General features: G+C 44.5%; 1 protein-coding gene across 1 annotated transcript; it reads left to right on the top strand.

Moving 5' to 3' along the window:
* Positions 1 to 2,062: 2,062 nt before the first annotated feature.
* Positions 2,063 to 21,771, top strand: Ltv1 (LTV1 ribosome biogenesis factor). Its single transcript, XM_045159636.1, has 11 exons — positions 2,063 to 2,181; positions 3,566 to 3,697; positions 10,472 to 10,642; positions 14,860 to 14,947; positions 17,180 to 17,321; positions 17,662 to 17,917; positions 19,174 to 19,301; positions 20,448 to 20,584; positions 20,882 to 20,934; positions 21,107 to 21,307; positions 21,419 to 21,771. Exons 1-11 carry the CDS (start codon positions 2,179 to 2,181, stop codon positions 21,527 to 21,529), a joined length of 1,422 nt encoding a protein of 473 aa, XP_045015571.1. The 5' UTR covers positions 2,063 to 2,178; the 3' UTR covers positions 21,530 to 21,771.
* The last annotated feature ends 1,329 nt before the right edge of the window (positions 21,772 to 23,100 follow it).

Here is a 23,100-nt window from a genome sequence, read left to right as displayed (position 1 = left end):
CACAATGAATAATGGCTCACAGATATTTCCAGCAGTAATAAAATGGACGTAATCATAGATACATTTCAAGAGAATGTAAACATTGGGAAAAGCACCAAAAATTAGGAAGTGGAAACACAAAATGAGAAAAGGTCTACTGATATTTAAATGCTTTTTATCACTATTTGGGGAGGAGGGGGCTGAGGTAGGGTCTCGATCTAGCCCAGGCTGGCTTGGAATTCACTTTGTAGTCTCAGGATGGCCTCAAACTTATGGCAATCCTCTTACCTCTACCTCTTGAGTGCTGAAATTAAAGGGATATACCACCACGTGTAGCCTATCACTTGTTTTTAGTACTTATTTATTTGAGAGAGAAAGAGGCAGACAGAGAATGGGCATGCCAGGGCCTCCAGCTTCTGAAAACAAACTCCAGACACATGTGCCACCTTGTGCATCTGGCTTACCATGGTCCTAAGGAATAGAAGCTTGGTCCTTTGGCTTTGCAGGCAAGCACCTTAACTGCTAAGCCATCTCTTCAGCCTGGTTTCTAATACTTTTACCTAAGAAAACCTATGAGTTCTTCAGCACATGCTGGAAGTCATAGTTATAAGCCTTATGTAGCTCAATCAGTAGAGTGCTTGCCTAGCTTGGTCCAGACCCTGGGTTACTGGTTACATTCTCATTACCAACTAAACCCAGTGTAGTGGTATGTGCCTTGAGAGGTGGAGGCAGGAGGATCAGAAGTTCAAGATCATCGTCCATAGCTGGGCTACCAAAAAAAAAAAAAAAAAAAAAAAAAAAAAACCAACTTGAAAGTCCAGTATTTTATCTATTCTATTTTGATTTGAATATGTATTTGATTAATTCATATACTCCTACAACCAACATTTTCAGAGATTTTGTTAAAAGGACAGATGGGGGAAGGTCATCAAACTGCAGAAATCTAACCTGAGGAAGTCTAGTACAGCCTCCAAAATGAGCAAGCCCAGGGTCTTCTGTTGCTAGGCAACCAACTCTACCTTCATCCAGAAGCAAGTGAACCTGAACTCTATCAGACCAACCATCTCCTTTGGGTGTACCTGTACAGGGCTTGGGTTTTTTTTGGGGGGGGGGAGGAAGATAATCATATTTATTTGCAAGAAGAGGAAGAGAAAGCAGAGTGGGGCTGGAGAGATGGCTTAGCAGTTAAGTGCTTGCCTGTGAAGCCTAAGGACCCCCGTTCGAGGCTCGATTCCCCAGGACCCACCTTAGCCAGATGCACAAGGGGGCCATGCACCTGGAGTTCGTTTGCAGAGCCTGGAGGCCTTGGTGCGCCCATTCTCTCTCTCTCTCCCCCTTTCTCTTTCTGTCTGTCGCTCTGAAATTAAAAAAAAAAAAAAAGAAAGAAAATAAAGAAAGGAGAGAGTGCATGGGCACACCAGGGCCTCTTGCTGCTTGCAGATGAACTCCAGAGGCATGCTCCACTTTGAACATCTATGGGTACCGCGGACTCAAACCTGGGGTTAGTCTGCTTTACAAGCAAGCGCCTGTAAACTCAGTCATTCCGCAGCCTCTGTACAGGGCTCTTTTTGTTTTTACACAGTTGGCAATAGGTGAGGATTTCAGTCAATCAGGAGGCTAGATTCAAAGCTGTATTGTGGGGATAGAAAGTCTCGCCGTAGCTCAGGCTGACCTGGAAGTCACTATGTAGTGTTAAGCTGGTCTCGAACCCTCTTCGATCCTCCTACCTCTGCCTCCCGAGCGCTGGGATTAAAAGTGTGCGCCACCACGCCCGACTATATTTCATTTATTTTTATTTTACTGTTTGGTTTTCCGAGGTAGAGTCTCGCTGTAGCTCAGGCTGACCTGGAAGTCACTATGTAGTCTGGAGCTGGCCTGGAACCCTCTGCGATCCTCCCTACCTCTGCCTCCCTAGAGCTGGGGTCAAAGGCGTGGCAGCAATTCCAGGGAGCAGAAGGCTCCGCCCACCAGGGGTGGGGCCAACGACTAGCCACGCCCCCTCGGCGTCTTCCCGAGCATGGCGCCGGCTAGAGGCAATGCGTCACTTCCGGCAGCCGCCCGATTGGTCCGTCGGCCCACGACGGCGTGACGTAGCGCCGGCAGCTGTGTTTCCACGTGGGTCGGGATCCCCCCCCGGCCGCGCCTCGGTTTCCCCCGGCTCTCGTGCGCGCCAGCGTCGCCGCTCCTCTCGGCCGCAGCATGGTGAGCAAGTCCGGGGGCGTCTCGGCGGGCGGAGGGGCGTCAGCCGAAGACGGCCTTGGTTCCGCTCAGACCCGGGTGTCCTGGTCCCTGGGGCTGGCGGCACCGAAACCCGCAGTGGAGCACGCCCAGCACCCCAAGTGCACTTCACGGGGCCCCGGGGGGAGCAGGTCTCCCTTTCGCACCCCGAGGCCAGCTACTCGCCCAGCAGTCACTCCACACGGATGCCCCGCCCCCTGCTTCCGGGTCCAGGGCGACCTGGAGTTGCTCCTTTCCAGGCTGGGGTGCTGGCAGGGGAGGGACAGGAAAGTTGGGCCCAAAGAAAGTCACTTGTGTAGTTGCTCAATTTAGGGGGGACAAAAAAAAAAAAAAAAAAAAAGAAAATCAGTGTTGAACACCTAAGTAAGGATGTAGGGAGGACTGATGAAACATTTAAACATTAGATGTTGGTGTCCTAGCTTTATTTACAAGTTGGTTAAAGTGATGTACCCAGTATGGAACGGTCGAATCCACGCTTGCTTGTGACTCGCCTTTTTAACCCATTGGCAGTTAAGGCACTTGCACGCGAAGCCTAAGGACCCAGGTTCGATTCCCCAGGACCCATGTAAGCCAGATGCACAAGGTGGCGAATGTTTCTGAACACATGTGTCTGGACTTCGTTCGCAGTGGCTAGAGGCCGTGGCTTGCCCATTCTCATTCTCTGTCTGCCTCTTTCTCTTTCAAATAAATGAAATTTTTTAAAGATGGTTATTAGTATTTTGGTTTTTCGAGGTAGAGTCTCACTCTAGCCAAGGCTGACCAGCAACTCATTCCCTCTAATCCCAGGCTGGCCTCAAAACTCCAACGGAGATCCTCCTACCTCTCTGCCTCCCTAATGCTGGGATTAAAGGCGTGCGCAACCATGACAGGCTCTTAAAATTATCTGTTGATTGGCTTGCTAACAACAGGAACTTTATCTGACTTTCCCACTACTATATACCCACTTCCCATAGCAAGGTGCGACACATAGTAGGTGTCCAAGATGTGTGTTCAAGAATGTAACTACAGATTGGATAGAACACCACCCCTGTTGACTGCCCTAGAAGCTAGATTTTTTAAAAATACAAAAAAACACATAACTTGTTGAAAGAGCCTGTGTAGGACTGGAGAGATGTGTTAGCAGTTAAGGCACTTGCCTGCCAAGCCTAAGGACTCGGGTTCAATCCCCCAGTACCCACATGAGCCAAGTGCACAAGGTGGCGCGTGCATGGGCTATAGGCCCTGCACCCTATTCTGTCTCTCATAAATAAATAAAATGTTTTTTAAAAGAGAGTGCCTGTGTAGATTGTAGTATTATTTGCTCTTGTTTTCTGTTTTAATGATTTGTTCTGATTCCTTTCCTTCATAGCCTCACAGGAAGAAAAAGCCCTTCATAGAGAAGAAGAAAGCAGTGTCTTTTCATTTGGTCCACCGGAGCCAGCGAGATCCTTTAGCAGCGGACGAGACTGCGCCACAGAGGGTTCTGTTGCCCACACAGAAAGTAGGTCCTACCCTTTAGTAAGTTTTTGGTGCATGCACGCGCACTCTTTCTCTCTCTCTCTCTCTCTTTTTTTCTACCGGATAGTGTCTTGCTCTAGCCCAGGCTGACCTGGAATTCACTATGTAGTCTTAGGGTGGCCTTGAATTTACAGCAACCCTCCTACTTCTTCCTCCCCAGTGCTGAAATTAAAGGCGTGCCTGGTTTAGCAAGTTAAGGTTTTTTGTTTGTTTGTTTTTTGAGGTAGGGTCTCACTCTAGCTCAGACTGACCTGGAATTCACTGTGTAGTCTCAGGGTGGCCTTGAACACAACGATCCTCCTACCTCTGCCTCCCGAGTGCTGGGATTAAAGGCGTGCACCCCCACTCCCAGTGCTCTGGTAAGTTTTTAAAGTGGACTGATTTTTGTTTCACTGTGCTGAAGATCAAACCTAGGGGTCTTGTGCATGTTGATCAAACATTACCACTGAACGCTACTCCCAGCCCTTGCTAGTATATTTTTTTAAACTTGTCAAGGACAACCTCTACATACAGAATCTACATACCTGTGCTACAGAATCTCTTCTTTCCAAGTAGTCTCTCTTATTTATTTACTTTGGTTTTTCAAGATAGGGTCTCGCTGTAGCCTCAGGATGACCTCAAACTCACAGTGATCCTTCTACCTCTGCCTCCCAAGCACTGGGATCACAGTTGTGTGCCGCTCTGCCTGGCTTTTCTCTTTTGATCTTACTAGTTTTTAGTGGCTACCTGTAACTCTCAGATGACTAGTCCTCTAGGAAGTGATACAGAGCTCAGTTTTTAGGATATATACAGGTTTTCTAATGTTATGCATGCATAGTTTATTTTGATTGGGAAGATTTAAGCTTCTTGGAGATATTGAAGTGAAATTTTATTTTATTTTATTTTTTTGTTAACAACTTCTATGATTATAAACAATATCCCATGGGAATGCCTCCCTCCCCTCACTTTCCCCTTTGAAACTCCATTCTCCATCATATCCCCTTCTTCTCTCAATCAGTGTCTCTTTTATTTTGATGTCATCATCTTTTCTTCCTATTATGATAGTCTTGTGCAGGTAGTATCAGGGACTGTGGGGTCGTAGATATCCAGGCCATTTTGTGTCTGCAGGATCACATTATAAGGAGTCTTACCCTTCCTTAGGCTCTTACATTCTTTCCGCCACCTCTTCTGCAATGGACCCTGAGCCTTGGAAGGTGTGATAGAGATATTGCAGCGCTGAGCACTTCTGTCACTTCTTCCCAGCAGCATGATGCCTTCTGGGTCATCCCAAGGTCACTGCCCTCTGAGAAGAGAAGGATCTCAACCAAAAGTGAGAGCAGAATTAATGTAAGGGTATGAACATTAAGAGAAATGCTTACTGGGCAGTTTGATAAACATAATATATACATTTAGCCAGACAGCAGCAGACATGACACCCATATGGCTCATGACCAACCCTGTTTTAGGTTTTCAGTATCAGGGATGTGTTTCCCCCCATGGAGCAGGCCTCCAGTCCAATTAGAGGGCAGTTGGTTTCCACCATGACAGACGTGCCACTATTGCACCCATTGGCTCATTTGGCCTGTTTGGCCAAATAAAAGGCTTGCAGTGTCCACTGTTGAGTATCTTCACTGGTGATATCTCTTTCTCCCATTGAACTGCATGTAGAATGGCTTCTTCCAGCTTTCTGTCAGCTGGTCTACATGGAGGAGGTTATCAGCTCAGTTCCAGCAGGATTTCGCAGTGGCCTTGCAGCCCAAGTATGTGGAGTCTGTAGCAATATGAAGTGAAAATTATTGTAAAGCAATAAGAACTATTCCCCAAATCCCAAGCTACGGTGCTGTGATGTTCTTAGGGTGGAGCCACATGCTTAGTCTCTGCTTCCCCTTGCCTCCTGTCATTGTACAGTCATCTTTGGACCAACTCCTTCTAACTCTCCAAATGCATTGTGTTTGTGTGTATGTGTTGTGCATATTTCTTCACTTGAATTGTTGCACAGAAATGTCTAGTTGAAGGATTTTTCATTCATGTTTTTATTTTGTTTGCTGTCTTTGCAGGGGGACGGGGAGGGTTATTTTGTCTTTGAGACAGTGTGTGGTTTGCTTCAGATGTCCCCCATAAACTTACATGTTCTGAATATTTGGTCCCCAGCTAGTGGCAATTTGGGAATTGGAGCCTCCTGGAAATGACGTATTGTTGGCTTTATGCATGTTATAGCCAGTTTCCCCTTGCCAGTATTTGGCACACTCTCGTGCTGGTGTTGGCCAGAAGGTGATGTCCACTCTCAGTGCTCATGCTATCATTTCCCCTTGCCATCTTGGAGCTTCCCGTCAAGTCTGTCAGCCAAAATAAAACCTTTCTTCCCATTCACTATTTTTGGTTGGGTTCTTTGTGCTGCAACATAAAGCTGCCTCCAACAGTAAAATTGTTATCCAGAAGTAGGGTTGGGCTAGATAACTTAGTGGTTAGGCGTTTGCCTGCAAAGCCAAAGGATCCCGGTTCAGTTCTCCAGGACCCACATAAGCCTGATACACAAGGGGGCATGTGCATTTGGTGTTCATTTGTAGTGGCTGGAGGCCCTTGCGTGCCCATTCTCTCCCCCCTCCTCTCCCTCCCCTCCCCCCCCCTCTCTCTCTCTCTCTCTCTCTCTCTCTCTCTCTCTCTCTCTCTCTCTCTCTCTCTGCCTTTCTCTGTCTCAAATAAGTAAATAAATGAAATATGTTTAAAAAGAAAAACCAAACAAAAAAAGAAGAAGAAGTAGGGTCATTACTGCTAGAAACATGTGGCTTCTGGCCTTTTGGAGCTGATTTTCAAGAGTATGGAAAGATTTGAAGCCTTTGCTCGAGAGATGCCTTGCAGTGCTGTATATACAGCTTGATGACTGTTCAGGTCAGAGTTGAAAGGCCTGGATGCAGTAACTATGGTCTGTGAGGTTTGGCTTATGAGGGTGAGAAAGAGATTTGCCTGGACTGGGCTAGAAGCAGTTGTATGAGAGGCTTGCTGTTATGCCCGTGTCCTGAGAACTTGTGTAGGGTTGCATTGTCTACAAGTAGACTGGTGTGAGCTGAGGGATGTGGCACAAAAAAGAAAAAATGAAATTTTGGGGCCCAAACTGCTGCCCATTCAGTTGCAATTGTTTGAGAGATTACAGCCATTGAGACTGAACCAGCTGATCTGCATTGGGACAACAGGAATATGCATACTCTTTGGAAGGGGCCTGAATGCTAAAGGAATGTCCTATTATTTAATAACTGCTTTATTCCACCCTAGATTAACAAACTGGTAGCCTTCCTGGTACTGTGGAGTATAACAAATGCAGCAGAGAGAGGGTCATTTGAGTTTGCAGAGTAGTATTGTTTTCTAAACATGGCCATGGGCAATGTGAAGCAGGTTTGTTGGAATGCCTGTGTGGAGGCCCAGTGGAGCCATGAAGATGAAACTGTGGGTTGCAGAAGAGACCCAGTGGAGATACCAGTGCTATGGGATGGCTGCCAAGGAGAGCTGCCCGACCCAGATGAAGTTTTCCCATACTGTGAGTAGCCTGGCTGGAGGGATGGAATTGGAACTCCAGAGACTCATCACTGCTTAGAATTACCAGATTTGGAGAATCGTCACTAGCTAGAGTTGTTGGTCTTAGAGCTACAGAGTTTGATGTTTGCTCTGTTTGCCTTAAATCTTGTAGTGGTTGATTATTTCTTTGCTAGGACCAATACTATCTTTTGCAGTGTGAATGTTTATTCTGTGCCATTATGGGTTTGTTTTTGTTTTGTTTTGATTTTGTTGTTTTTGCTGTTGGCTCCATTGAAAGACCTCTGAATTTGGGGATGTTTGAACATTATCATTGGGATTGAGAACTATGTGATTCTCGAAGCCCGGCATGGTGGCGCACACATTTAATCCCAGCACTCACTCAAGTGGCAGAGGTAGGAGGATTACCATGAGTTCAAGGCCACCCTGAGACTACATGGTAAATTAAAGGTCAGCCTGAGCTAGAGTGAGACCCTATCTCAAAAAACAAAAAAGCAAAACAAAAACAAAAACAAAAAAAACTATGTGGACTTTGAAAGTTGGACTGATTGCATTGTATTTTACATCATGGATGATCATCATTGTATGGGGGTGAGGGTCTGAATGTGGTGGTTTGATTCAGGTATCCCCTATAAACCTAGGTGTTCTGAATGCTAGGTTCATAGCTGGTGGCAGTTTGGAAATTGGAGCCTCCTAGTGGTGATGTATTGTTGAGGGCAGACTTACGGGTGTTAGAGCCAGCTTCCCCTTGCCAGTGTTTGGCGAGCTCTCCTGATGCTGTTGTCTATCTGATGTTGGTCAGGAGGTGATGTCCACCCTCTGCTCATGACATCATTTTCCCCCTGCCATCATGGAGCTTCCCCCCAAGTCTGTAAGCCAAAATAAACCCTTTTCCATGAGATGTTTTTGGTCAGGTTCCTTGTGCAGTGACACAAAGCTGACTGCAGCCGACGTTGCTTGGCTCGTCTCGGCCTCTTGGGTGATTGCAGGTATACGCCACTATATCTAGCTGGTTTTAATTCCATTGTAGTCTCCTATGGCATTTTGATTATGAAGTTCTGTCAGGCGTTCTTTGTCTAATTCCTGCCAGCCAGTGTTCATATGCCACCTGAGTCCTTTTCTGGAAGTTGTGTTCATTGTACCAGCCTGGCCTGTGTCCATGCAGGGCAGCTGATTTCATTCTGGTTTTTTTTTTTCGAGGTAGGGTCTCTAATCCAGGCTGACCTGGAATTCACTATGTAGTCTCAGGGTGGCCTCGAACTCATGGCAGTCCTACTCTGCCTCCCAAGTATGTTGAGATTAAAGGTGTGTGCTACCACTCCTGGCTTCTTTTTATTCTATTGCTTACGGACAACTTCCATGATTATACACATTAAACCATGATAGCCCCCCCCCCCCCCCCCCCGCTTCCCCTTCACAAATCCTCTCCCCTTCTCAATTGTTCTCTTTTTTATTTTGATGTTACCATCTTTTCCTCCTATTATGAAGGTCTTGTGTAGGTAATGTCAGGCATTGTGAGGTCCTGGATATCCAGGCCATATTGTGTCTGGAATTGTAAGCAGTCCTACCCTTCCTTTGGCTCTTACATTCTTTCCACCATCTCTTTCACAGTGGACGCTGAGCTTTGGAGGGTATGATAGAGATGTCGCACTGTTGAACACTTGAACACTACCCTGTCACTTCTTCTCAGCACTATGTTGCCTTTTGAGTCATCCCAGTGGTCTCCGCCATCTGAAAAGCAAAGCTTCTCTAAGCACAAGTGAGAGTCGCATTAGTATACGGGTCTGAACGTTAAGAGGAGTGCTTCCCGGGCAGTTTGGTGGCATAATACATGCGTTTAGCCAGACGGCAGCAGGTGTTGCACCCCTAGTGCTCATGCCCTCCCCCGTCACAGGTTTTCAGTACCGGGCTTCAGTCCAATTAATAAGTGGTTGGTTTTCCCCATAATAGACGTGCCACTTTTGTACCCGTTGGGTCATTTGACCTGGCTGGCCAAACTTAAGGTTTGCCATGTCCACGGTTGTTCATCTCCACTGATAACTTCTGCCTCCCACAGGGCTGCGGGCAGCACAGCTTTTTCCAGCTTTCTGTTAGCTGGCCTACAGGGAGGAGGTTTTCAGCTCCTTTCCAGCTTGACTTCTCAGTGACCTTGCAGCCCAAGCAGGAAGAGTCTTCAGCAATAGGGTCTTACCATCTATTCCTGGTGGGAAATTAGGGACCTCCTTGGCTAACAATTCACTGGAAGATATCCCATCCCTGGCACTGAAATTTTTCTAGTAAGAATCTATGGTTTCTGGGTGCATCAATGTTCAAAAAAGTACGTTTCCATATGGCTTATTCATGCTGTTGCAATCAGGGTTGCATTGCTGGTAGAAACCACCCAACTAAGAGCAGCTTGTGGGAAAAAGAGGGGTTTTTGGCTTACAGGCTTGAGGGGAAGTTCCACGATGGCAGAGGAAAATGATGGCATGAGCCAAGGGTGGACATCACCCCCTGGCCAACATAAGGTAGACAGTAGCAACAGGAGAGTGTGTAAACACTGGCGTGGGGAAAGTGGCTGTGACACCCATAAGCCGGCCCCCAACAACACTGCCTCCAGGAGGCATTAACTCCCAAATCTCCATCAGCTGGGAACCTAGCATTCAGAACAAGTTCCCCCTAAGTTTATGGGGAACACCTGAATCAAACCACCACACATATTCTTCTGAATTTTGATTGGCCCTCCTTTTCTCAGTCTCTTCCACTGACCTCACTTAGGTCCTTCCACCCCCAGTAATCCACTCTCCATCCTGCCTTATAGCACCTTTCTAGTTTATTGGCCTCTGCTACTGATTTTTTTCAGACTGATCTTTTTTAAACATTTATTTATTTGAGAGAGACAAAGAGTCAGGGAGGGAGAGAGAATGGGTGCCCCAGAGTGTTTGGCCACTACAAACAAACTCCAGAAACACATGCCACCTTGTGCATCTAGGCTGACCTGGAACCGTGGTCTGAGGGTAGCCTCGAACTCACAGCAATCCTCCTCTGCTTCCGAGTGCTGGGATTAAAGGCGTGCACCACCACGCCCGGCCTAAGTCTGAACATTTGTAGCCAGGATCCATGTATGAGAGAGAGCATGCAGCATTTGGCTTTCTAGGCCTGGGTTACCTCACTTAGTATAATCCTTTCCAGACCCATCCATTTCCCTGCAAGTTTCCTGATCTCATTTCTCTTTCCTGCTGACAAGAATTCATTCCGTTTCTTATTTAAGCAAAGTGATGAGGAAAGGCGAGCCGAGCAGAGGAAGTACGGGGTGTTCTTCGACGACAACTACGACTACCTGCAGCACCTGAAGGAGCCGTCGGCACCCGCGGAGCTCGTCCCCGCCAGCACCGCCGGCCCGCCGGCCCGCGCACAGGAGGAGGAAGCGACTCTCCTTTCAGTAAGCCGTGTGAACGCATGAGCGTGAAAACGAATGAAGAAGCCACTCGTCTATTTTCAAACTAGAAGGACAGGTTGGGGCAGTAAACAGTGCAAGTATGAACATACACCATGTCCCCACCTACAGTGAACTAAGTCTGCTCACATCTGCGTCCTCAGATCTAGTAGTGGGTATCAAAATTAACCTCCTCTAGATGGGTCCAGAACTTTTTTTTTTGAGGCAAGCCCAATTAGACTGGCCTTTTTCCCCCCTGGTGTGAGAGAGTGAGTTCTAGAGAGAGAGAATTGCAAGCCAGGGCCTCCAGCCACTTCGGTCAAACTCCAGACCCGGCTGCTACCTTGTGCACTTGTGTCACCTGGTGCCTCTGGCTTACAGGAAACCGGAGAGGCAAACATGGACCTTAGTCTTTCGAGGCAAGCACCTGGACCACTGAGCCATGTCTCCAGCTCTCAAAACTTTTTTTTTTTTTTTTTTGGCGGGACATGGTGGCACACGCCTTTAATCCCAGAACTTGGGAGCAGGGCTGGGAAGATCACCATGAGTTTGAGGCCACCTTAAGACTACATAGTGAATTCTAGGTCACCCTGGGCTAGAAAGACCTTGCCTCAAAAAATAAGCAAACAACAACAAAAAACCTTTTAAAAGTGTATTTATTTATTTATTCGAGAGAGAAAGAGGCAGACAGAAAGAATGAGCACACCAGAGCCTCAAGCCACTGCAAACAAACTCCAGGTACGTGCACCACTTTGTGCATCTATCTGGCTTTATGTGTGTACTGGGGACTTTAACCTAGGTCCCCAGGCTTCACAGGTAAACACCTTAACTGTTAAGCCATTTTTCCAGCCAGGTTCAGAACTTATTTTTTGTTGTTTGTTTATTTTATTTACTTATTTGAGAGTGAGAGAGAGAGAGAATGGGTTCATCAGAGCCTCCAGCCACTGCAAACAAACTCCAGATGCATGTGCCAGCTTGTGCATCTGGCTTTTGAGGGTCCTGGGGAATTGAGCCTTGAACCAGGATCCTTAGGCTTCACAGGCAAGCACTCAACCGCTAAACCATCCCTCCAGCCCCAGAACTTGATTAGTAGTCACGGATATGTTAGGCAGCACATTTTCAGAGAAAAAGAGGTGACATTCTGTGTGATAACATCAGCTTTAGGACCACTAAGTGTTCTCTAAGAAAGAATATAACTTGTGAAACCTTTAAATATTTCACTGTAAACAGCCATGAAAAGAACAGCATAGATTGTAACTGCCTATCAACCCCAGCGAAAGTGCAGAGCAGCTTAATACTTGAAGTGCAAATGAGAGCAGTATTTGTACAGACCCAGTGCCTCTGGCAGCCCCCCCCCCCCCCGTTGTGTTGAGGGGTGCGCGTGCTGCACACCTTTACCCTTGTTTGCATGTAGAATAGAGGTCTTTGTGACAAGCATTCACATCATCTGGCTGTTAAACAAAAGATATCTATTGGGGCTTACAGATAAAAGGGAAGAAATTTAAAGGGTAGGACCTAATTTCCCTTTGCTTCTGATTTTTTAAAATATTTTTTTTGTAATTTTATTTATTTTTTTTCACAATTTTTGTTAACATTTTCCATGATTATAAAAAAAATCCCATGGTAATACCCTCCCTCCCCCACCTAAAATATATTTTTTTAAATTTATTTGAGAGAGAGAGACAGAAATAGGCAGGTGGAGAGAGCGAATGGGTGTGCCAGGGCCTCTAGCCACTGCCAACGAACTCCAGATGTGTGTGCCCCCTTGTGCATCTGGCTTATGTGGGTCCTGGGGAGTCAAACCTGGGTCCTTTGGCTTTGCAAGGAAGCACCTTAACCCCTAAACCATCCCTCCAGCCCTGCTTCTGATTTTCTAATCCTCTCAACATCTGGGCATTCCTTTCTCACAGAAGATGTGGCTCTTCCAGTCCATACTTAGTTCATTGCTAAAGAATTCAGAAGTTGGGTGTGGGGATATCATCTTGAAGAAGAAGGTAATAACTAAAAGAGCTTCATTTATTATTTCTGTGATGACCATGCCCCACCACCACATCCCTCTCATAGCAGAACCAGCTTTTTTTTGTTGTTATTTTTATTTATTTATTTATTTATTTGAGAGCGACAGACAGAGAGAGAAAGATGCAGATAGAGAGAGAGAGAATGGGCGCGCCAGGGCCTCCAGCCACTGAAAATGAATTCCAGACGCGTGCGCCCCCTTGTGCATCTGGCTAATGTGGGTCCTGGGGAGTCAAGCCTCGGACCGGGGTCCTTAAGCTTCACAGGCCAGCGCTTAACCGCTAAGCCATCTCTCCAGCCCCAGAACCAGCTTTTTTATGCCAAAGCTACCACATCAGTAGTAAGGTAAATAATGGCTCGGTTCCTTCCAACCCTGCTGAGGGAGAAGGGTTCTCCTGCTCAGCTGCTGTCTCCTGAGGTGAAATGTTTTAATAAAGTTCTAACATTCCTCTGGCTGAATTATCTTGACCAGTACAAGACTGACTTTTAATCTATAATTAATTTTGGGTAAAAGCAATCACTAATTATTTTAACGGAATAAGGGTATTAAATGGGCACTTGACTTGTGTTTACAAGGACAAGTGGATAATATGTAAAAACATAATTACTGTTGAGAAGTACATTTATGTATGAAGATGCCATGGTGTAGCAGTTCTTATGCTAACCTGAAAAAGAAAAAATGTGATTCTTGAAGGTGCTATTGGTTTGCTGTATGGCTATGTACAAATGTGTTTTGGTCTATGTACTTTATTTATTTGGGGGGGGCAGATAAAGAGAGAGAGAGAATGGGCTCACCAGGGCCTCTAGCCACTCCAGATGCATGAACCACCTTGTGCATCTGGCTTACGTGGGTACTGAGGAATCGAACCTGGTCCTTAAGTTTTATGGACAAGTGCCTTAACCACTAAGCCATTAATCTAGCCTTTTATGTACTTTTTAAACCTCCATTTGTAATTGCCAAAATTGACTAGATCAGAAATATTGAACAAACTATAGAAACAACATTGGATGATGGTGGAACATCTAGAATGTATACCAACACAGGTGAGAGACTGCAGGGTGTGGTAGTAATGATTTTCTGGGACAGTGGTCCTAAATTACCAGAAGCAGAATGATTTATAGCAGACGTTTATTCTCTGCCGGGTCTAAAAGTCAGAAGTCTGAGATCAACTTATTGGCAAGGGTGATTTTCTTCCTGTGGGCTCAGGGAGAATCTGTCATTTATCTAATTCCTGGCTTCTGGAACGTGCCAACAATCCGTCCTTAGAGTTCCTTGGCTTGTTGATGCATCACTGCAGTCTTCCTCCATCTCAGTGTCTTCGATGACCTTTTATGACAGCAGGCCAGGCGGTGGGTGATCAACGTGCACTAATTATACACGGGACTTCGAGAGTGTCTGTCACCGATAACACACCATATGACATGCGCTGGGTAGAAATGAGGCCTCATTTGGCTCATGTTTAGGGTCAAGGGACTGCATCTGGTGTTAGCCTTCCTGGCAGAGACCTAAAGTAGGACAGGTTGTCACGGAAGCACACGAGAGACCTAGCCAAGGACTTGTTAGTCGATCACTCTCAACTATTGATCTAGTAACACACAATTGACTTGAGCTTCAGAGGGCATGAGCCATAGCAAACATTTCAACTAGGATTACAATCTGAGAGGCTAGGTAGGAATTTTTTTTTATGGTTTTTGGTGCAGTTTGTGTGATGTGTAAGGAGTGTGCACACATGTGTGCAGCCCTGTGGAGGCCAGAGAATAGTGGATCAGATGTCCTCCTCTTTGCTCATCCACTTGTTTCCTTGAGACAGAGCTGCCATTTTTCTGTCAACAAGCCACAACAATTCTGTTTTCCCCCACCCTCAACCCCAAGGACTGGGTTACAGGTCAGCATGGCTGTGCCTGGCTATTTACATGCATGCTGGGGAATTGAACTTATGTAGTCCCGACCTTATGTTTGCACAGCAAGTGCTTTTACACACAGAGCCATCTCTTCAGCCCTTGGGAGTAATTCTTTCTAATGTTGACCAGTATTTATTTATTAATTTTTATTGACAACTTCCATAATTGTAAACAATATCCCACGGTAATTCCCTCCCTCTCCCCACTTTCCCCTTGGAGTAACTTTGAGGAGATACTTTTCAACCTAGTGTAGTCATTGAGGAGTTTCCTAAATAATCCTAACAGTATGTAATTTCTTTTTCAAGCACACTGGAATTAAGTTGCCTTCATCAGTGTTTGCATCGGAATTTGAGGAAGATGTTGGATTGTTAAATAAAGCAGCCCCAGTTTCAGGTGTGTTTCTGTTCTTTAATTTTTCACGTGGATAAATTTTGTGTTTGGTAAGAAGAAACGTGATAGAGGATTTTCCTGTCCATAATGAAGAGTTGAAACAATTGAGCTGTGTCTATAATTCAGATAATAGAGTATGAAAAAAGGTTGAGTGTGGTCAGCAGCCTTTTATGTTATACCATTCAATTTTCAGAGATCCTATTTGGAGAGGTTATGAAAAACTATGTAGGGATCTAATAGAATTTCACTATTCATGCAAGCACTTGCAAAAATAACAATGGTGTTCATCATCTGTTACATTTTTGAATAATAATCTATTGTCTTTCATAATTTCTCCCATGGACATACAAATATTTTATAGAAGCCCCTTTTATCATGTACTCAAGATACACTGAAAACATGCTTTTTAAAAGAGCTTTCAATAGCACCATTGTAGTCTGCACAGACACAAAAGTACACAGAAACAGTGTTTGGTATTTATTGACTAGCACTTGACCGTGAAGCATTCATTCATTAATTTATTCTACAGAGTGGCCAGTGTATAGCAGGGTCTTGGGTCAAACCAGAATGAAGCATAATCCTTGACCTGAGCATTTCTGTCAGTTGGGAAGATAATCAATGGGAAATTACATTTGCAGCCCTGAAGAACAAATACCAGGGGCCCCAGTCCCAGCCTCGGGGAGCTGGACATGCTTCCCAGAGAAGGGTTAAGTTGATTTCTCTCTTTCTTTCCTTCCTTCCTTCATTTCATTTCCTTTTGTTGGTTCTGGGCATGGACCCAAGGAATTTACACATGCTAGGCAAGGGCTGTGCTGTAGAGCAACATCTCCCGTTCCCCAGTTGACGTCTGCATAGGCAGGTGGACGAAGGAGGAAGGGGTAGGGAGGAGATGTTCCAGACAGAAGACTGCAGGCAGAAGCAAGAGAATGTAAATATCAGGAGCTGTGTGCATCTTAGCATACCAGAAAGGGGGCATAGATTAATAAAAAATGTAGCTGGAAAGTTAAGCATAGCCCTGTAGCAGCTGGCATTGGAAGCTAAGTCAGGTAAAAGTTTGAACTTAAAGGTTTTTCTTAATTCATGGAAGAATAGACTGAAGAGGGCTGGAGAGATGGCTTAGCGGTTAAGTGCTTGCCTGTGAAGCCTAAGGACCCCGGTTCGAGGCTCGGTTCCCCAGGTCCCACGTTAGCCAGATGCACAAGAGGGCGCACGCGTCTGGAGTTCGTTTGCAGAGGCTGGAAGCCCTGGCGCGCCCATTCTCTCTCTCTCCCTCTATCTGTCTTTCTCTCTGTGTCTGTCGCTCTCAAATAAATAAATTAAAAAAAAATTTAAAAAAAAAAAGAATAGACTGAAGAAACGGGTTAGGATTTATTAAAATTTTATACTCCAAAAGGCTGACAGTTTAACACTCTACAGATACTTAAGAGTTACTTCTAACAGATGGATTTGGAACCCAGTTTCTTCTGCAGGTGAAGGCTTTAAGTCTTGCTAAAAAGACAAAATTGATCATAGATGTGTATAGTGAAAGCATGTTTGTTTCTACCAGGGAACGCTGAATAGGGAGGGGTAGCTTTTCCTTCCATGTGTGTGTCTCTAACTAGACTGACTTAAAAGTTTTCTATCATTCTTTTATACTCAGTACACACATAGAGTTTAGTATATCAGATTATATAAAGTGAGGTGAATGACTGTGCTTGCTTGGGAATTCTTGTTTTTTATTTTATTTATTTATTTATTTTTTGCTTTTTCGAGGTAGGGTCTCACTCTGGCTCAGGCTGACCTGGAATTAACTCTGTAGTCTCAGGGTGGCCTTGAATTCACGGCGATCCTCCTACCTCTGCCTCCCGAGTGCTGGGATTAAAGGCGTGCACCACCACGCCCGGCTGGGAATTCTTTCTTTGTGTATTTTTTTAATCTTATTTTTGGTTGGCGGTGGGGGAGGGGGGGGCGTGTTCAACGTAGTGTCTCACTCTAGCCAGGCTGACCTGGAATTCACTATGTAGTCTCAGGCTAGCCTTGAACTCATAGCAATCCTACTTCTGCCTCCCTAGTGCTGGGATTAAAGATGTGTGCCACCACGCCCAGCCTTTTTTGTGTATTTTGTGACCTTACTGTGTAGCTAATGATGACCTGAAACTCCTGCCTCCACCTCCCAAGTGCTGGCTGGGGTCACAATCGTGCCCTACCACACCAGTGTTCTGAGGGGTTCTGACTCAGTATTTCTTTTCCTTTTAGGACCTCGATTGGATTTTGATCCTGACATTGTTGCAGCGCTTGATGATGATTTTGACTTTGAGGATCCAGATAATCTGCTTGAAGATGACTTTATTCTTCAGGCCAATAAGCCAGCAGGAGGGGAAGAGGGCACGGATACTCCGTATGTGGGCTTTGTTTCAAAGATGACCCGTGTGTTGCTTCTTCATGGAAGGGCAACCACATTTCAGTAGGATGACACTTTTCAGAACAGTTAGTCCTAGACTTGTAGATTTTGAGCAGAAAGTAATTAACTGTGAGATGTGCTATCAGCAGGTGGGGCTGATGTCCAGGAATCCTGATGGCCATGCCATTGCTTGCCCTGCCTGCGAGCTCGGTCAAGTAATGTCCCTGTCGCTGCTTCCCCGAGACACCTCTCCTGACGAGCCCTCTGGTGTTGTGTAAGGTGACTTCCTTTATTGCCTTTAAGTTGTTTTGACAAGCAATTTATGCCTTGGCTGCAGGGAGTCAGAGAATGAAGACGGCAATGAGTGGGAAGATGTGGATGATGAGAGCAGAGGGAGTGATGGCGACTGTGACTCAGCCGGCCCCCTGTCAGACGGCGGCGACACGTCTGCCCCTGGAACCCCTCAGCAAGCCCTTCGAAAGCACTTGTTCTGGGAAGAGGAAACCAAAAGTCGCTTCACAGAGTATTCTCTGACGTCCTCAGTCATGAGGCGAAACGAGCAGCTGACCCTACATGATGAGAGGTTTGAGAAGGTGAAGTTCCCCAAAAGTGTCATTGTTTGAAAAGAATGGAATCAAAATCTGAAACTTTCAAGATTGGTTGTCTCATTAAAACCACATAATATCACCTTAATTTGAATTCTGGAAAGAATGTGTTTAGGTCCCAGAGGTTAGCTAATCAAACATCCTGACTTTGGTGTTTGAGTTTTGATTTTGACCTGAGCCAGAATCTGCAGGATTTTGCTACTTTGCTAATCATGGTGTGAGCATAAACAGAATTCCATTTCTCTTACTTGCTCGTAACTGGAGTTTCCGACATAGCTGACACACGGACAGGAAGGCAGCCGTGCCGTGTGCTTTAATCCCCCAGGAGCAGCGGGGCCTGCTGTGCCGCCTGGCCGCGCCGCGCAGCCCTCCTGCAGACGGTGGGTGCGATTCTGCCCAGCGGTCCTGTTGTACGGCTTTTACTTCCCACATGTGCTGCATAATGTGTCTGGGATACATAGGTTTGTCTCAGATTAGAAAGTGAGCTCCCCAAGGACAGAGACCGGAGCCCTAAAGTGGTGTCTGACATATAGTACTTGATTGACACTGTTCAATAACTGAGCAGTGAGAAGGAACCTTGTGTTTCAAGGTGAATCCAGTATCCAGGTTCTGACGTTGCTGCTATGTTCTCACAGTCAGTTTCCCTCTCTGTCCAGAAGCCGACTGTCCCTCACTCATCAGAAGATACTTCACCCATGTACGCTGTCAAAGCCTGACAGTGTTAACAGCATTTGAATAAATGCCATCTAAATAAGAGCATAGTTTATTCAGTATGTTGTATTCAGTAACACAATCTTCTGTATAAACAAGAAATTCAAAAGTATTTGTAATATACTCTGAACTAAAGATCCCTGTTTGGCATTTTATCCTCCAGGCTCCAAAGAATAACTCCTTTCATAGTCATGTTAAATGCAAGCCTGTTTTCTGACTAAATGTGAATCTGAAAGTACTGCCCTATAATGTCTTCTAAAGTTATGTCTGTTGACTCTTGCTTATAGTCACTCCACTCAGGGCTGAAGTAGGAGGATAGCCATGAGTTCAAGACCAGCCTAGGCTAAAGTGAGACCTTGCCTCAAAAACAGACAAATAAATGAATAAAAGAATGGTCTGTGCCATTGTTGATTATAATATTTTTAACAGTAGTTGTGATTTTCTAATCTAATGTTCATTGTTCTTTTATATAGGAATAAAAATAATACAATCTTTATGGTTTTTCATGATACCATTTTCTGTTTACATTCAAGTTTTATGAACAATATGATGATGTCGAAATTGGAGCTCTGGATAATGCTGAGTTGGAAGGTTCCATTCAAGTAGACAGTAACCGTTTACAAGAAGTTTTGAATGACTACTATAAAGAGAAGGCAGAGAAGTATGGTCACTTGTCCTTGCTTTTCTTTGTTGTTGTTGTTGTTTTTAATCTCCAAATAATATCTGTACCTTATAACTGATTTGTGTAGAAAGATACATATAGTCAAAAACTCATTAAGGAAGCTCGACATTTAATCCCACCTTTAACCCCAGCACTTGGAGGCTGAGGTAGGAGAACCACCAGGAGTTGGAGGCCAGCCTGGGACTTCATAGTGAGATCCAGGTCAACCAGGGCTACACTGAGAACCTACCTCAGGGCGGGTAGAAATCAATATTAAGTAAACAATACATGTTCAAGAAACTGTGTCTCATAATGCTCATCTCTTTTGCCTTCCTTTTGGTTTTAAAAGTCCTACGACTATAAACTGTGGTGGAAACATAACTAAGAAGCATTTCATGTGCTTTGACTTGAGGCCACCATGGTAGGATAACGGAGGTCGTTGTGGGGAAATGTAAGGAAAGATTGAAGTTGGAGTGTTGCTTCAGCCTTGGGCTGAAGAATTACTCAAACTTAGAAGTATATATTTTCTTCATTTTTCTGAACTGCTGGATCTTATGAAAAGCAGATAGTTAGGACGAACAGATAAGTGTCTTCCCCAGCTTGATTAGCAGCAGTGGCCGCTGAACTATTTGTTCATTCTGCATCTAGGTCGAGTGGCTCTTCTCTGCTAGGAAGGTCACATTCTGTGCCGCTCTAATGCCCAGTTCTCGTAGGAGGAAAGGCATTACACATACCGAGTGAGTTACATGCAAATATGTGTTCTGTGTAGCTCTAATGCCCAGTTCTCGTAGGAGGAAAGGAGCTACACATACTGAGGGAATCATATGCATACTCTGGAGAGCTGGATAGGCTAATCCTTTCCAGGCCTTAAATAATCCTGGCTTTTTAGAGAGCTGCTCTCTTGCGTGATATGTACCCCTTTAAAGGCACAGGTAGAAATGACCTACCTATAACAGAATGGGTGCCCAAAACCCACTGGAAGGAGAAGCAAAGCTGATTACAGGAACGTTTGACTTGAAGTAGGCACGCAAGTGTGAGGACTTTAGAAATTGCTATTGCCTCCACAGCTGTTTTAGTGACATGGGCAGTGTAATAACAGGTATCTTTTTAATCCTTGGTTTTCATGGTTAAACACTGAACCAAAAGTTGTGTCAAGTTGGATAGTCTGGAACCCTTTGAAGATCCAGACCCGCCAGTGAATGAGCTTGCTGAGTCCGAGGAGGAGGTTATTACCGTAGTTCTCGAGGAAGCCAAAGAGAAGTGGGATTGTCAGTCCATCTGCAGTGAGTATCTTACTGCTCAGCCTACTGCCAAGAGTATGAAAGTGGTTTTGAAGTCATAACACATTAGTTTTTAAATAGTGTATATATTTCAGTAGAATTTAAACTACTAAGGAATTTGTGAAAAGAATTTAAAAGAGTAATGTTCCTGTTACTGAGTTATAAATAATATTAAAACATTCATGAGAGAGACTCTCATTTTGTGCACTGTGAAACTGCTAGGGCTGGAAATATAGTAGCAACTTAGGCACACTTTTGCTGAACTCACAGTGTACTTATTTGATAATATTGTCTTTTAAGGTACCTACTCAAATTTATACAACCATCCTCAGCTTATCAAGTATGAACCAAAGGTAAGTCCTTGTGTCCTGTGCGTCTTGAGAAGCGCAGTGTGGAAAATGCAGTGTGCACATTTTCTCATAGTAACCCCTTCGAGGCAGTGCTATTAGGAAAGCACCCAGTCTGTCATTAGGGAGGAATTTTTAATTGGAATGGAAAATAAGTATTATTTTATCTTTGTTTCAGCCCAAACCCATCCACCTATCTTCTAAAACGGGAGTCCCTCTCAATGTCTTACCTAAGAAAGGACTGACTGCCAAGCAGGTTGAGCGGATGCAGATGATTAATGGCAGTGATCTGCCCAGGGTGTCAACCCAGCCACGCTCTAAGCATGAAAGCAGAGAAGATAAAAGAGCCAGAAAGCAAGCTATAAAGGAGGAGCGCAAGGTAGATGCACTTTCCAGAAGGGAGCTGCGCAGGGAGCTGTCTGGCCGGGAGGGTTCTCTTGTGAAGGTTGCCTGTCACTTAAAGACCTGACTTGAGTGTCCTCTCACACAGGAACGGAGACTGGAGAAGAAAGCTAATAAGTTAGTATTCAAGCTGGAGAAACGAAGGCAGGAAAAGGAGCTGCTTAACTTGAAGAAGAATGTGGAAGGTCTGAAGCTGTAGAATAAGTCATTTCCCCTTTAGTCAGTCCTCTGATGTTCATTAATTAACAAGCTCTACAGGCAGGTGCTGAAGAGAAAATACAGTGTCTGTATTATTTTTGTACCAGAAAGTTTTCTCTTGTCAACTGCCTTGTAAATATTGTAATGTTTTGAATTTTAATATTATGAGCTTATATTTGCTCTGAAATAAATGACTTCATGAAAGCAAATGTTTGGATAAGTTAAAGGGAAATGTCTTCATAACTTGAATGGAATTGGTGTATTCATTTATTTGTATGGTTGTCATAGTTGTTTTTTGCAGATGTTCTCAAATATTTCTTTGAAACCTTTCCACGCCTTTTCAAGAATTACATGGCTTAATTTGCCGTGTGTAGAAAAGTGGTCTGGTTAAACTCAGGCTTGAAATGCTGAGTTTATTCTGCTCAGTAGTGGGAGTATTTTCCTGAGAAGATTCCACTAGTAAGAAGCTAAGTTTTCCCTTACTGTACACAAAAGGACCGTTTCAAAAAAGACAATCATACTGAATGTTAAACTTGTTAGAATTTAGATTTCCCGTTACTTCACTGGATGATTTCCCTTTGGGATTTAGGAACCACACAGCCAAGAAACAATAGGAAAGTAATCAAGAAGTCTCTGGAATTATGAATCCCTAGCTCAAATTTGAAAAATAAAAATAAATAAACACCTCTAAGCTAGAAAACTTCTTTTTTTTCTTTCTCTCTTTCTTTTCTTTCTTTCTTTCTTTCTTTCTTTCTTTCTTTCTTTCTTTCTTTCTTTGTTTGTTTGTTTGTTTGTTTCTCAAGGTGGGGTTTCACTCTAGTCCAGGCTGACCTGGAATTCACTACATATTCTCACGGTGGCCTCGAACTCACAGCGATCCTCCTACCTCTGCCTCCCGAGTACTGGGCTTAAAGGCATGTGCCCCCACACCCAGCTCCAAAACTAGAAAATTTTTTAACATCATTTAACATTTGGAACCATTCAGGATTTGTTAACATAATTGAAAACTTCCCTACTTTCAGTGAGTGGCTTTAAGCATGTACAAACTATTCCCAGGTCTGGGCACTGACTCCATCACAATTATTAATTATTTGGTAAGCTGTGACTTTTCAGTGGGCCTTGTTCGTGTATCTGACCAGCATGGTGGTATCAACTATACTTTAGCAATGTTTGGGCGCTGTTGGTCTGAGTAAGGAGCAGAATGGCTGGGGCAGGACTCACTTCTGCAGGTGAGCTACACCGATGTCCACATTTGTCAGTCTTCCTCTGTACCTCAGTTTATTGTGTCTCCCAAAGCTTGATAGGGATTTTTTTTGGTTCTGTCAAGTTTTGTCAATTTAAATCTAAATTGGATATTTAAAGAAGAGTTGTAAAAAACAATAGCATTAAGCATTTTCTCAATATTGGTCCTTAAGAAACTGACTGTAGTTCCTGCCATTGCTGAGGCAGGGACACTATCCTTCAATGCTCACCAACATGGTTTGTTGTCATAAGAAGACAGAGCATTAGTTATGGTAGCAATCTCACCCAGTGTCCTCAAACCAGCCAGCAGGAGTCTTACCTCTGCCTGGT

This window comes from Jaculus jaculus, chromosome 9, assembly GCF_020740685.1.
Source record: "Jaculus jaculus isolate mJacJac1 chromosome 9, mJacJac1.mat.Y.cur, whole genome shotgun sequence".
NCBI classification, from domain to species: domain Eukaryota; kingdom Metazoa; phylum Chordata; class Mammalia; order Rodentia; family Dipodidae; genus Jaculus; species Jaculus jaculus.
Note: the sequence above shows the minus strand (reverse complement) of the source record. Positions and strands in the feature narration are given on the sequence as shown.